The sequence below is a fragment of the Gekko japonicus genome, unplaced genomic scaffold (assembly GCF_001447785.1).
Source record: "Gekko japonicus isolate JY-2015 unplaced genomic scaffold, Gekko_japonicus_V1.1 scaffold19, whole genome shotgun sequence".
NCBI classification, from domain to species: Eukaryota; Metazoa; Chordata; class Lepidosauria; order Squamata; family Gekkonidae; genus Gekko; species Gekko japonicus.
In genome coordinates this window covers 1,767,212-1,782,954 of record NW_015164664.1, presented here as the reverse complement: position 1 = coordinate 1,782,954, position 15,743 = coordinate 1,767,212, and the positions used below count along the sequence as shown (strand labels likewise).

General features: G+C 50.2%; 1 protein-coding gene across 1 annotated transcript in view; it reads left to right on the top strand.

Annotated features, from left to right (window-relative positions):
• The window catches only part of FRMPD3 (FERM and PDZ domain containing 3), a 55,284-nt gene extending 40,001 nt beyond the window's left edge, over positions 1-15,283 (top strand). The window contains exons 15-17 of the mRNA XM_015408940.1: positions 1,936-2,083; positions 4,873-5,688; positions 12,374-15,283. Of these exons, the coding sequence (XP_015264426.1) occupies positions 1,936-2,083; positions 4,873-5,688; positions 12,374-15,222 (3,813 nt within the window). The 3' untranslated portion in view covers positions 15,223-15,283. The remainder of the gene's footprint in view (positions 1-1,935; positions 2,084-4,872; positions 5,689-12,373) is intronic.
• The last annotated feature ends 460 nt before the right edge of the window (positions 15,284-15,743 follow it).

Here is a 15,743-nt window from a genome sequence, read left to right as displayed (position 1 = left end):
TTTGAAGAGAAACAGGAGATGCTGGATGATGCCGCTGCCAACCTGGAGGGACCTTACAACAGAAATCTGCAGGACCACAGCTGTGTGCTCTACAGAGTGGACTTCAGCAGTTGTAGAATGCAACTTTGATTAAAGTCTCAGATTAAATTCATGTTTGTCTGCAGTCCCACCCTGTTTTCCCTCTACCTGAAAATGAGCTGCATTTTGCCAATGAAGTTTGGTGCAAAGTTATCACCTTTCTCCTGCTTTAAGCCAGTCATATGAATCACCATTAAAGCCTCCAGATTTCAGAGTCCCAAGGAAAAAGGGGCTCTTCCCTACTAGCTAACTGAGCCCATATCTATAGCTGTTCTTCCAACAAAGCAAAGCGACAGGGTCTCAGCATCCATTCCCTTCAATGGACTTAAAAGGGTGTGACCCTCCTTAGGATGGCACTGTTAATCTGCATTTGAGTAGTTCTCAGTTAAAGGCAGAATCTGCCCTAAATCAACCATTCTTTCAACTGCAGATGTGGTTCCCAGAGCTGCTTCATTGTCCCAAGTTGTCCTCTCTGATGTGCTTGGTCTAATTTAGACACCCAGCACAGTGGCACGTACCTTTGTCTTGGCACGTGTATCGGAAGGTCAAAATACACTTTACAGTGGAAATCTGTGATTAGACTCCCCCAAAGTATAAGGGAGCCCCAGATTTGGGAAAGGGCTTAACTGTTGCTCCCTCAGTACTGTCTTCCTACATCAAACTGTCCCCCGATGCCTCCCCCCAAGACCCTCTTTTTGCTTTCCATTTTTCTCTACTGGGGCTAAGAGCAGCCAGGGGGGTGATTTCAGGCATGGAAAGGAAGCAAATATATACCACCACCACCACCACTTTCATCACCAGACCTGATCCAAATTTTTAAAGGGCTCACTAGCATGTTGAGTGACCTGATCATGGCTCCTCAGTGCCAGGTGTAGTTTAGCTCTGAGGTGTAGCTTGGCCCTGTGGTCACAGAGTCGTAGCTCAATGATAGAGCATCTCTTCGGATGCAGAAGGACCCAGGTTCAATCCCCAGCATCACCAGGCAATAGGTGACGTGAAAGCCCTTTACCTGAGACCCTGGGGAGCCACTGCCAGTCTGAGTAGACAATACTATTGACCTTGATGGACCAATGGTCTGATTCAGTATAACTCAGCTGTATGTGTGTGTGTACACATGTGTGTCCCAAGATAAATCTGGGCATGAATTGGGTGTGTGTGCATACAGAATAGCCCCAGGACACTCAGAGAGGTGTAAGCATGGCCATTTCCTTACTACTATAAAGTACTTTTGGCTCCAAAGGATCCAGAATGGATTGGCTTATCTGAAGCACTGTGACATTTTAAACATTCCAAACCAAAGGAAATAATGGTTTAGACTGTGCCTTCTGTTGGGAAAACGTAACTTCACAAAGCTTCCTTCTATCTGTACCTTGGTCCACCCACCCTTTCATGACACTCAAACTTAGCAGTGTCCCCCCCCCCCCGCCCCCCCCCCCGCACGGCGTCTCCAGCCACCTTTCTGATCCCATGGGAGGTGGTGTCTGTTCCAAACCGGAATGTTCTTTTCCCTCGACTCCTTTGCTAGCCATTTCAGGCGGGGGGGAGGGGTAAATTCGCTGGCATTTTCTGCATTAAAAAGCCTCGATGACTCAAGGAACGCCTCTGCACTGGAGTCTGTACGGCAGGGAAAGATACAGCCTTCAGCAGCATAGGAGGGAACCTTGTCATTCATCACGAATAAACCTCACAAACAACTTCCAAATAGGGCTCCGTGACACTCGACACCCACACAACAAACTCAGGCTGATTATTTTCCCCCTGCAGCAGGAGGCTGATTTTCTCTCGCATCCTTGCCCTGCCCGCCTGCCTTCTCTGTTTGCTGGGCTCCCCTTTAATGGCTTTTCCTCCCCTTCCCAGCCGCTGGTGCTGCTGATGGAGTGGCCAGAGGCCACCAACTTTGCCTGCCTCATTGCTGGCTACTGCCGCCTCCTGGTAGACTCCCAGAGGATGATCTTCTCCCGTCCCGCCAGCCAGCCACCACCTCCTCCTCAAATGATCAAGGCAGGTATGTTTCAACCTCTGCTATTTGTGCCCCAACTACTCAGGGCTGCCTGCCTGGATGGGACCCCCAAGCTGGCCTCTTCCCCCTGCTGTCAAGAGCTGCAGCCCCTCCCTCCCTCCCTCCCTCCCTCCCTCTCAACCCACCCCAGCTAAGGCAGAGAGGGATCACCTCTTTCCGCTTTCCCTGGACCAGCATGATGCCTGGGCTGAGGCTGAGCCAAAGGGAGGAAATGGGTGGGGGTGACTGAGGGTCTCTGCAGCTGCTCACAGCAGGGGGCTTTTGTCATGCAGGCCCCACAGGAAGAAGCAGGAGCAACAGTTCTGTCAGAGCTGTTCTTGAAAAGAGCAGCTTCTGTCAAGAGCTCTCTCAGCCCCGCCTAACTGACAGGGTGTCTGTTGTGGGGAGGGGAAGGGAAAGGAGTTTGTAAGCCGCTCTGAGACTCTGAGTGAAGGGCGGGGTATCAATCCAGTCTCCTCCTTCTTCACAAGTGGCCCTGAGTAGTTCCATCTTGGTCTAGCCCCTCATAGAACTTAGTCAAACCGGCCAACAGTATTCAGGACTTTTTGTGTCAAAACACTACAGAAGTCCTTCACGTTGTAAAGAATACCATCAAAGGGGCAAGTTGTGTCTGGCCATGATGGAGATCACTATGTGTAGTTTGCTTTTTCAAATTCTAAAACTTGCAACCACGAACAGCAAGAGGTGCTAAGTGTCTGTATTGGACTGTGACAGGGGGACAGTTGTCATAGCAGCAAAGGAGCATCCACACGGCAGTTTTGCTCACACTTTCCTTGCCTGAGCCCCAGACAGTTGCCATCCCCACCACCGAAGGCTTTGGGGGGGGGCTTTTAAAAAAAAATAACCAGCAATTGCAAGATCACTGTAGCGCAGTAACATAAATGATCTATTGCCGTGACTAAGCCACTCCTCTGCATTTCCAGCTTTTGTTTGTTTGTTTTAAATCAAAGGGTAAGTCTGTAGCCCCTTTTGTTGCTAGAGCCTTATAATGTCACTGTGCTGTAGCAGTGGTTGACTTTTTTAAAGAAAGAAAAAATCTCCGGGAGCAGCATGGTGGCTACAGGTTGCCGTAGCAAATAAAACGGTGCCAGAATGGCTGGCACCTTCCTGTCCACACAGCAGGCAAACATTCTTGAGCTGTGGTCTTTCCAAAAACACTGTATCAAACTAGGTTTGGGAAAGATCACTGCAAAGCAGGAGAAAACCAAGGAAGTGAACAATCAGGGAATGACGTCATGTGGATGCTCTTAAAAAAAACAACCCCAAAACCTGCTGCAGTTTGGATGCTGAACCAGAGCAAAACGTGTGTGTGCAAACAACCTGTAAGTCACTTTCTGCCCTGCAACCACCTGGCACATTTTGTCCCATGAGAGAAGACTTTTTGCTCAGGATCTCACACTGACTGCTCCAGTGAGGTCTCAACTTTGTTTTCTGCTTGGGATCCAAGATACTGATCCATTTCCACTCCTGGAGCCGTATCCATTTGCTGACTTGCTTTTCGGGTGAGGATTGAGAGGCCAAACCACCCACAAGCAACAGGGTATTAGAATGGTTTTTCTGTATGAATGTAATGGATCAAGTCTGATTTCAGAAGAGTGGCCACCTGAATGTGCAGCCACCCAAAGACAAGTTCTGCAGCACCTCAGCAGCTGATTGGTTTATTGTGGCCTAAGCCTTCCTAGGCAAGGGCTGCAACGTCAGATGAGAGGAGTGGACAGAGAAAGTGGTAGGTATATTGTGTATGCATGGGTAAAGGCTGAGGAGGAGGGGAGGATGATAAACTTTCAACACAATGTTATCAGACAGGAGGTACTGGAAGTTGAGCACTAAGACAGTGGCCATCCAGGTCCTGTTTTTAAAAAATTCCATTGCAAGTTTGCAGAGTCTCACTGTTGATCACTGTCTGCCATGGCTCTAAGATAGCTTATTTATAGATTTTGAACGCCATAGGACACCTGTTGAACTTGGCATGTCATTGGGCATGTTGGAGGGGAAAGAGGAAAAAGGGTTTCTTTTGTGGCCACATGATTTCTGCCAACTTTAACATTTGTAGGGATAGAGCAGATCAGAGGAACCTTTGGTTCCACCTCCTGCTACTAAGCGGTTTCTCAAGAGCCAGACCACATGCGGATTAACCCCTCTGCAAGGATGAGCTCTCCCTGTGTCTGGCCATGCTACTGCAAGTGGGTGCATGTGTGACAGAAACTTCTCTGTTCCCCTGTCTGAAAAGCTAGCAGGTAAGGCTAGAACTGGGCTTCCTGGCATGCTGATATTTTTTTTTGTACACGAATGTATTTTGTATGCAGAAGCATTTGATCACATATGCAATCTGAGGTGTGTGGTCTGATCTCAATGAACACAAGGCTTACAGGTTAGCCCATGTCAGCGTGTTTCAATGGTGCCACTGCTTACCCTCCCCCCCCAGCATTTGATCACATATGCAATCTGAGGTGGGTGGTCTGATCTCAGTGAACACGAGGCTTACAGGTTAGCCTATGTCAGCTTGTTTCAATGGTGCCACTGCTTACCCTTCCCTCTGCTGTTCATACTAGCTGGGATCAACACCACCTCCGTGTGGTGAGCGCCCTGAAAGTGCATGCCTGGCTGGTTCTGGAAAGGGTTTCCCAATTTGGCAGTGTTCTTCACAACACAAGTTTGTGAACCAAATTGCTCTGGGAGCAAAGTCCTTCACTGGCATCACTGGACGAGCTTCAGTTGGAGCAACAAGTAGTGTAGGGCAGACTTCTAACAGACCATTTGTTATTTTCATTTAGATTATGCGCCCACCACCCACCGGTCTGCGGCAGCGGGGCACGTGGGAAAGAAAGAGAGCGGGTTCCTCGGTGGCACTGTCCCCAGCCCCGGGGAATGCCCCCCTCGAGCTCCCGTGGCCTCGGACTCGGAGCTCGTCAGCTTTTGCTACCTGCACATGCGAGAGCAGAGAAAGGAGCGCAAGACCAGGACGGACATCAATGAAAACCTGATCTTCTTTGAGGAGTCTCGGCCCCGGACCAAATCCGATCCCACACCCAAAAGTTCTGGACAAGACTGCAATGGGGCCGCTCATGACTATGACCCGGATGGCCTGGACCGGGAGCGCTGGGCCAACCGGGCCAGAGCCTACACCATGGACAGCCATGGGCGGAGTAACTCTGTGCACTTTTACTGTGACTCTTGCAAAGCCAAAGTCAAGGGTAGGCTGGCCTCTCGCAAGGGTGGCAATCCTGGCAGCTCTCGGGACAACGTGGTGGATTTGATGTCCCTTCCCCCTCCAGGGAGTGATGAGGAAGAGGACGAAACCACCGCTCTGCTCCCTGCCATTGCCGCTCCGCCTCCTGGCTTCCGGGACAACAGCTCTGACGAAGATGACTCCAAGCGCCGGGCAGCGGCACAGGGCCAGGAGCAAGGCCGCCATCTCTGTGGAATTCTCTACGATGAGATCCCTGTGACTCTCATAGACAGTGTGCAAACAAGGACGGTCAGAGACCATGCCCAGGATCTGGATGATGCCCTCGTATCCACCCTGCAGGCGCTGGAGGCTTTGGCTGCCTCGGAGGATGGCCTGCATCCCCAGCCACAGCAGACAGCAGGTAACCCTACTCTGGACATCAGTTACAGGGCAGAGTTACAGATACCGTGAGAGCCATTTAGAGCTGGGAATGCAGAAGGCTAGATGAGGAGACAGGGTCACAGGATAAGAATGTTATCAGTGTGTGTATCTACAAAGCGGCCTTTATCCACCCTAGCCCAGTACTCTGACAGTCAGTGTCTCACTAGGATCTCAGGGAGAAAAGTCTTTCTCAGCACTTGCAGCCTGAAATCCTTTATCTGGAAATTCCAGGGATGAAACCTGGGACCCACAGCTTGCAAAGCATGTGCTCTACCACTGAGCCACAGCCCCTCCCAAGAGGAAGCTACCTTGTACTTAAACAGGACTTTGGTTCATCAACCTCATATTTGTCTACTCTGACAGGAAGTAACTCTCCAGGCACAAAAATGTACTTCTTTCCCAGACAAACTGGCAGAGGTCTTTAGAACTGGCAATGCCAGGGGCTACACCTGGAACACTGAGCCACAGCCCCTCCCAAGAGGAAGTTACCTTGTACTTAAACAGAACTTTGGTTCATCAACCTGGAGGTTTGTGCATGCAAAGCACATGCTTTGCCTCTAAGTAACAGCTGCACTGATTTCTCTGAACAGTTCAAGAGCAGGCATGAGAGATGACTAAACTTTGTAAGTACAAGAGCCTTGTGATCAGGGCCGATCACAGTAGCCTTGTCTTCCAAAGCAGCTGAACTGCAGGGTCCTAGTCCTAGTGCACAGTTCTATGCAAAATGTGCAAATTCTAATTTGGGCAGTTTTAATGGGAATTTTGTGCAGTTCTGAGCTGGTAGTCAGATGAAGGAAGATAATGAAAAGAAAACATATTTCTTTGTTCAGCAGACATGTTGCAACACACATAATTTTGGCATTCTTGTGCTACTGTAAACCCTACCAGTGTCTTGACTTTAATCTTCTCGTGGCCCTGTCCTCAGAAGCACTGAGTTCAGGAAACTGCCTTTTAAAATTAACTTCTGGAAAAGCACCATAAAATGCAGTTGCTTCTTTCCTTGCCATCTGTAAAGTATTATTTGACCTGTGCTCAAATAATGAGGCCCAGCTCCAAAATCATCATGACATGAAGCTCATTGCATGTCAGTACAGAGCTGGACCTTACAAGGGTGTCCACAGGGGTAATTCTGGAGCAGCAGGGGTAAGCAGCGTCCACTTCCACTTTGGACGGACTTCCACAGCAGCCTTTCTGCCCCTCCTATCATGAAATGCGTGCTCAGCCCAGGCTCCCCTACTGCAGGCAAGCTTATTGCCTTGAAGGGAAATCAATGCTGAGTTGCAGTTGGTCAAGCTTAAGAGCGTTTATGCAAACTTCTTCCGCTGTATCAGTGGGGTGTCCAGATCCTGTGAAATTTCCCAAAGCCAGTCAGAAACAGCATTGGAGGCTATTGAACAAGGAAGGCCTTATTGACGGAGACAGTTCATTTTCTGTTGCCTGTCCATATTAAAGCAGAGGATATTTTATTTAAAAAAATAGTATGGGCTGCTAGAAGTCAGGGGCTCAACTTTTGCCAGCTGTTTGTAAGTGAAAGGGGTAGGGGGCTATGCATTTAGTGCAAATGCAGTTAATAAATGCACATGCATATCCTTATAAGTATGTTCCTATCTCAGCTGTGAAATATGGCAACTGGGAAGGTGTGACATTCTGAACACCACAAGCTGCTGCTGTGGGCCCGGGCCCTCCTCCAGAACAGAGATTCCGGGCCCAGCGGCCGGGGTCTGCTGTTTTTGTATTCATACCAAGAACTGTTTCTGAGATCTCTCCCCAGGTCCTCTGCTGAGCTTACTGGGTGGGGATGCTAAAGCTCGCTAATGTCCATATGTCAAAAACCTTTTCAGTAAAACCCTTCCCCTGTCCACTTTAGTCCCAGCCTTTTCCGTAGCGGCCCCTGTGATGTGGTATGTCTTCCCTGGGAAGACATGGGAGCCCCCTTCCTCCTTTTTTACCTTTAAAAAGTATATTGAGGGCAATATAGAAAAGTGAAGAATAAAAGCAAAAACTGGAAGGGCCTGGAGCTCCCTGCTGGTGCCCGCTGGAGGTCGCCGCCGGCTGTGGGGAGGACACACTTCCGGTGATGTCAGGGGGTGTGGCATATGCTAATGAGTTATGCTAATGAGTCCCCCTAGCTCTTTTTCTATGAAATGACCCCTGGGTGGAAGTGTGCAAGTGCTGGGTTTTTCTAGTAAGAAAAGGATCTCTGAACATCTGCAAAGCTCCTTTCTAAAACACACTTGTCAGGGATCATCTTTACCGTATTGCTACCTCTACCAGCTTAGATTTAAGAAGCTGAATCCTTGCCTTCAGTTTTGGGGGGGAATTAGCTAAATGGCAGGCCTCAGCAAGAGGTGGTGTATTAGCAAGGGTCTTCTTACCTATTTTTACTGGGACTTTTCCCTTTAAGAGAGCTCTCAATAACCAGTCCAAAGGTAAAATAAAGGATGTTTCATTGAAGAGTATTTAGGGGATTGACACACAAGAAGCATACCTGTAACATACACACATATAAGGTCTATGGAAATTAAAGAGAGGAGCAGGAAAATAGTGGGGACTGAGGCAGTAGCTACTTTTCCTGAAGACATCCCATGAAGGAGAGATGGCAAAATGACCAGCACTTCACTAAGAGGAGGACCCAGAATACTGGGGGGATACAAACACCGCAATGGAGTTGTGCTGGGCTAGTTATACCCAAGAATGTGTCCAGAGGGCTTGCTAATGCGAGGGATCCCTTAGAACAAAGAATTGGTGAGATTACTCAGGGCTAAAACAATTTAGGTTGGGAACTTTGTATAGCGTTCCCAGGAGTGGACAAAAGAGACCAGAGATTCTCTTCTAGATGCAAAGTACAATTAGGGTTGGGTTCCTGATTACTTCACTGGTGGTTGGAGGACTCATGGATAATTAAAGAGAGGAGCAGGAAAATAGTGGGGACTGAGGCAGTAGCTACTTTTCCTGAAGACATCCCATGAAGGAGAGATGGCAAAATGACCAGCACTTCACTAAGAGGAGGACCCAGAATACTGGGGGGATACAAACACCGCAATGGAGTTGTGCTGGGCTAGTTATACCCAAGAATGTGTCCAGAGGGCTTGCTAATGCGAGGGATCCCTTAGAGCAAAGAATTGATGAGATTACTCAGGGCTAGAACAATTTAGGTTGGGAACTTTGTATAGAGTTCCCAGGAGTGGACAAAAGAGACCAGAGATTCTCTTCTAGATGCAAAGTACAATTAGGGTTCGGTTCCTGATTACTTCTCTGGTGGTTGGAGGACTCATAGATTGCTAATTTAAACTAATCAAAATGAAAACAATACTGCTTGATGAACCACTGGGTTTAGGGTGTGGGAAAGTAGTAGAAGTCAGGACTTTCTACTATGAAGGAAATGTGAGGAGGAAAGATGAGATCAGATTGATGGGATTAGTGATTGAGATTGAAAGAAGTAACTCTGGGGCGAGGCAAGTCCATTGTCCAGAGTATGCAGATGTTGGCTGAGGGGGGGGGTTCAGTTGTCAGAGCAAGACCTCGTGTGCTTTCCAGGGTCATGTCCTAGGCATGTTTATAGGGTTTGCCAGTCCTGGCGTCCTTTGTCCACTTATGTCAAGTTGCCTGGTATATGGACTCCTAGGGTACCCCATGGGGTCCATTGCTGGTTGAAACGACCCCTCCTGATAGACAGGGGGTCAGCATACTTAGCAGCAGCTGCATTGGAATTGCCTGGTATTGTACTGAGTTGTGCTCCCACCAGCTCTTTTTCCCTCTCCTATCCACCAACCAACAGAGCAGTTCATTTAGCCAATCATGGTTTGATGCCTACAGTACCTGAAATGCCTCTTCCATCATATCCTTCTATTCTGTGTATTTCCAGAGAAGGATCTCTCTGCCTTCAGAAAGAATAGCTTCTAGCAATCTGCAGCTCCCCCAATGGCCTGACTTCTCCAGTCCAGTTACTTGTGGCCTCCCAGAAACAGGAACAGACAAGTCAGATCAAGAGAGTAGCAGGGAGCAAAACACTGCAGATGCTTAAGAAACTTCGTGCTTTTTGCCTAAGTGCCGTCACATTCTCCAGTCTGAGGATTTTCTCCCATTCCTTCAGTGTCAACTACTGCTTACAGATGTCACGGAATGCGATTCTAATTAGCAAAGTGTGTGCATGCTCACAAGGAAAATGCACAGGTGTGTTGTAGTGACGTGCACTGTGTGTGCCGATGAGGATCATGTGCCGCTATGCGGTGCTAAGGAGAACACCTGCTAAACAGGCAAAGTAGTTATGAGAGGGCAGCCAGGCTATTTGTTCGTTTATAGTCCTCTCCCATTTGTGTATAAAGCAGGAGGGGAATTATTTTACACAAAAGGAGCTCACTGATGAGGGGCGCTAGATCCTCCCTTTCCCTTGCTGTCCTCCACTGCTTGAAGCACTTTCCTGGCCAGCCTAACACATCCCTATCAGGGCTGGGCTGGGCTGGGCTGGGGGGAATGCATCAAACAGTGTAACACAGCAAGGGATGGAGGGGCGGGGCAAGCGTCAGGTCCCTCTTTCTTTTCACATAAAAAGACAAGAACCCCCCACTTCACATGCAACTGGGGCAGATACATAAATCTATTTCCATGGCTGCCACTTTCCATCTAGAATTGGCCCTTAGTCTTCAGGCAGGAGAACCAACTGGACCTTGGGAAAAGCCAGTCGCTCCAAAGGCCAACAAATATCTCAGTTGCCCAGAGAGAGATGTTCTGATTAATCAGAGGAGCAAGGCTACAGTGCAGGAAGATCGGCATCAGTTTGGTGTGGAGCTGTCATGCTTCAGGTGCCTCGTTGTTTGAAGAATTCGCATCTCTGATAGCTTGGTGGTGCCTTTTGCACCTTGGCAAGCAATCCACATTCTCATTTCCCAAGCTTATTCTTGACCATAAAGGCATTGTCATCATTTTAGCCAGTTTGGTGTAGTGGTTAAGTGCGCGGACTCTAATCTGGGAGAACTGTGTTTGATTCCCCACTCCTCCAGTCACAGCTGCTGGATGATCTTGGGCAAGCCATAGTTCTGTCAGAGGTGTTCTTGAAAAAGAGCAGTTTCTGTCGGAGCTCTCTCAGCTCCACCTACCTCACAGGGAAAGGAGTTTGTAAGCCGCTTGGAGACTCTGAGCGAAGTGCAGAGTATAAATCCAATCATCTCCATCTCCTCTTCCTCCTCCTCCTCCTTCTTCTGGTTGAGTATTCCTTTGCTACAGAATTCACATGTGGGATGTTTATATAGCCCTTCAGGAAAAAGAGCCCTTTCCATATGTAAAGCCCCACAATATTGGAGCCTTTTTTGCTCCTCCTGCTCTTTTATATAAGAAACCAAGTAGTTAGTTGAAGCAGATGTAAATATTGACCACCTTCCTCTTGTATTACATGGGACAAGCTGTTGTACCACTGGTGTTGGAATGGGGGTTAGCACAAACATAGGGCTAAGAAGAAAGTGTGTTAAAACAGCTGCAAAAGCCAGACCTGTGTGGCCTGTGAACTTCCAGCCTTTCCACCTAGAGAAACCACTTCTGATTTCTATAAATCAACTCATGCCATTCAGAGGATTTGCTCACGAGTACCAAAAGAAAAAGCCTGCTGTGTCTGGGGCCGTTTTGGCCTCCCATGTAGCAGGCAAGCAAATGCAATCCTGGCTGAACAGGCACTGGAGCAGCTATGCACAACTGGGTGTGTGATGCAGGAGCACTGCTGCAGCCAAGTCTCCTCAGCTGCTCACGGAAGCTGCCCAGTATCCCCAGATGCCGTCTCCTTCAGAGCAGCTCCCTTTGTTAAACAAGCCTGCAGGGTGGTTTAGCTGGCTGCAGGGAAAGCACCAGGGCTATTTTTGGGCAGGAACGCACAGGAACAGAGTTCCGGCTGGCTCCCAAGTTGGCCACACCCAGCAGGAACTCATTAGCATAATAGGCCACACCCAACAGCAGAAACTCATTAGGATTGGCTACAATTAGGGGTGTGTGGCCTAACATGCAAAAAGCCCTGGGTTTTGACAACAAACAAGATAAAGAGAATAAAAAGCAAAAGGTAGGTGTGGCTGGATGACCATGTTTCTGGTAACATGGGGTGTGGCCTAATATGCGGATGAGCTGTGCTGTCAGGGTGTGGCCTAATATGCTAATGAGTTCCCGCTGTTGGGTATGACCTATTATGCTAATGAGTTCCTGCTGGGCTTTTTCTACAAAAAAAAGCCCTGGAAAGCACAATCAATAGCATTAGATGCTCTTTGGTTATCAGTGTGAAGAATGGCTGCCCTCAACTGTTTCTCATATACCATTAGCAGAAATTTGGACAGGCTGCACAATTTAGAATACATTGTACTCCTTGCCTCTGTATTAGGTGTCCTACAATGAGAAGAAAAGGCAGAAGCCACCTTAGTCCACCCTCTTCTCATACAACCCTCTTCTCACACCAGCCATTCCTCTGGGCTAGGATCACGGAAATACTATGTCTGAGATGGTGCCACATGCTAAAATGCGCTACCAGTATGAATTCATTGCCTGTCGGTGGGGTCCCTTGTAAGTGGCGGCAGACTTTTAACTTCAGATCTGCCCAGCCTCTTGCTCCCCTCCTGCCATACCACCTGCTTCCTGGCAGGGCTGTCCTTGAGCAGATTCCCAGCTCTAACGTTTGGTTTGTGTTTCTCCAGGCCTGATTGTTCTGGCTGCCATCACCCCAGAGTCATCGCTGGACTCCGGCCATGAAACCAATTCTTCGGAGATCACCGATGTCTCGGAGATGGTCTCGGCCATGAAGCAGCACCAGAACGCTGCCTACTTCCTGGCTCAGCATATCAACAAAGAGAGCCTTCTGACTAGGAAGGACATTCCTTTCCGCATTCAAGGCTGTGCCGCACAAGCCGTCCTTGCTTCACCTTACCGCCTCCGCCACCAGGAACCGAGCTCTTCCCCAAAGCCGGCAATCTTGAACCGAAATGCCAAGCCTCCCTGCAGTGGGAACAAGCAGGATGCTCCACAGCTGGGGAGAAGCTATGCCTTGGCTGTTCAGCCTGTGCTCTCCCAGCAGCTCAGTGAGCCAAAGAGCAAAGGTACACCAACACCAGACGTGGCGTGTGAGGGACCCAGGCCCCCCAAAGCGGCCTTAGAGGTATCCTTGCATGCCACTGCCCTAAGCAGTGAGCAGGTGCTGCAGAACAAGATGCCCAAGGAGGTCCGGCTGAGCCCCAAGTTGATCCTGGATGCCAGAAGCGGAGTTCCTCCTGCCATCATTTCAGCTGCTCTGCAGCAAGTGGTAAGCCACAAATCCTTGCCTTCCCCAGCAGCAGCAGCAGCAGCAGCCACCTCACTAGATCTTCCAAGTGAACACAAGACTCCCAACGGGAGCCAGGGCTGCAGACGGCAAGGCAGCAACAAGCATTTACAACATCAAGCAAGTCAGCTTGATGTTGATCCTTCTTCTTACAAGTGCCCCCAGAAGCAGCAAGAAGAGGCCTCCCCGACGCCCAGAGGATCCCAAGGCAGTAAAGTGAATGTTCTCCATTGCTCTCTAGCCCCTGGGGAGAGGCAGGCCTCCAAGAGCAGCCAGCCCAAAAGCAGCCAAGAATCTACAGAAAAGCCAGGGGGCGATGAGCCCCTGCCAAAGGCTGGGGGACAGTGTGCTAGCCCAGCCCCTCAGAAACTGTCTGCTCCTGCCGGCCAAGGGGAGAGGGGACAGCAGGAACCCTGTGCCAAAAGCCTCAAAGCAGAGACAAGCATCCTGAGATCCCCTGCTGCCGCAAGCAGCGTTTTCAGGAGCTCCAGTGAGGATCCTACCGGGCAGATCCAGCTGGGAACCAGGACCGAGGGCCTGACGATAAGCTCCATGCCTTCCAAAAAGCCTGAGAAGGTCCTGGAGGTAACCCCACCGGATGTTGACATCCCAGCCAAGCCCAAAGTGCCCAAAGCCCCATTCCGGTTGAGGAAACTCTTTTCTGCTACTTTTCCCACCCGGCTCAAAAAAGAGACAGACGAGAGGCAGGCCCAGCTGCAGAAGGTGAAGCAGTACGAGCTGGAGTTCTTGGAAGAGCTACTCAAGCCAAAGACTAAAGGTGATCCCCCACCGCTGGAATATCTGCTGCCTTCAGCATCTGGGCGCTGTAGTTGCCAACTAAAGACCAGCCCTGTGCAGAAGGTCCCTGGGATGTCCAGGGAACAGAGGAGAAGCTGTGACTGTAAGCGTATTAGCAGAGGGGCAAGGCCTCAGCCCAGCCCATTAATTGCACCTGAACTGGAACGGAGAGGCAGGGAGAAAGCCCAGAAGCAGGCCGAAGTGGTAAAAGGCACCAGCATCAAAAGCCCTTTGAAGGGCAGCCGGCTGCGGTCCACGAGCCTGGAGTCTAGAGACCGCCGAACTGACCCTGAGAACAGCTTGTCGTGCTTGACCACATGTGCCTCTCGTGGAGAGTGCATGGGAGCCCCACACTACAGGAAGCTAATGCGCCGCTACAGCGTTAGTGAAATCGACAAGACAGATGACACATCTCTGACCTCCGATGTCTACCAGAGCATTTATCCAGCCCAGCAGAAATGCTCGCAGGAGGAAAGCCAAGCTGCTGTCCAGGCACCAGCCTTGAAGAATAAAGCCCAGGAGATGCTGGCGGTGGGGGCAGAGCCCTCCTATGTCCAAATTGCACAGGAAAAAAAGAGCCAGAAGGACCACACGGTTTTCTCTCTCCAAGAGGACTTGTATCCAAGCCATGCTGAGCTGCCAGAGGAAGACATGGAGGGGGAGAAGTGCTGCTCCATTCGGTACTGTTTCTACTACAGGAAGTGTGACATGGCAGATGACGGGAGCGAGAAGGACGAGTTGTCCTACTCCATCCCCATGCAGATCCTTCCTGGCATGAAACTTGACAATCAGGCCGTTCCGGTTGTAAGCAGGACCCTTCAGGTTCTGGATGCGAGTGCCTGCAGCAGTCCTGATGACAACCAGACCCAAGAGATAGACCTGCGAACCTCCACCTTTGAGGGCAGCCTGGCTAAGATCCATGCCCTGCGAGGCCGCACCTACGCCTTGCCTGACGGGTTCCTGGCCGTGCAGCTGGACACGAGTGAGCTCCTGACCATCCTGAGGCAGTGCGTTGTGAACCCCGAAGTCCGGGAGGGCAAGCCTTACCTCTCACAGCTGATTCAGTACAAGCAGGAGCTGGCCTTGAAGTTTAAGGAGTTCAGGGCTTCTTGCCGCAGAGTGGCCGCGGTCGACAAGAGTCCGACGCGCATGCTCTCGGCCATCACAAGCAGCTTCCAGGTACTGGGCAGCTTGATTGAGACCTTTGTGCGGCTGGTGTATGTGGTCCGCTCAGAGTCTCAGAGGCAGGCACTGCTGACCAAAGTCGAGGAGGTGGTGCGGAACTACACTTTCCTGCTCAGGGCAGCTGAGGAGTCGACAGCCCGAACGGTCAGTCATCGGGACCAGGCTGCCGATCAGCTGACTCGGCAGTCGGTAGCCACGGTCATGAGCACTTTCACACGCTCCTTGAAGACCCTAATGAATAAGTAAGTCAGTGTGCACCAGAGCAGCAAGTCCGTACCTCTCCTCTCATGTCAGCATGCCAAGAGCTGGTGCCCAACCTTCCACAGGGGCTGTGGGTGGACAACCGAGTCCAAAGAAGAAAGCAGAAGTCTTACTAACTTGCCAGCGGCCTCCAGCAGCTGCACTGCATGCTTTCCATGCTGCCTGCCCTGTGTGGAGAAAGGCCGCTGCCCACACAAGCCCTGTTTTGTTCCTTTGGAGGTAGCAGATACCTTTTGCTTTACAGAGCTCTGCTGGGCCTTTCTGAATGTACAAAAGTGTGCCAAGACCACTTGCTTTTGTCCCATGGGGACCAGAAGGGAGCCTTGGCCTCTGCCAAGTGCCTCCAAAGTCTACAGATGCAGCATTCAACTAGCAGTCGATGTTGCCATCAGCAGACCAGTCCTTGCAGGCATAGCTGGGGAGTAGCAGCAGGGAAGGTATTGGCCCTTCCAAGGAGTGCATTAAGACTCTAGCAAGGTGGCAGGGGTGTGCGTGTGTTCCTCTTG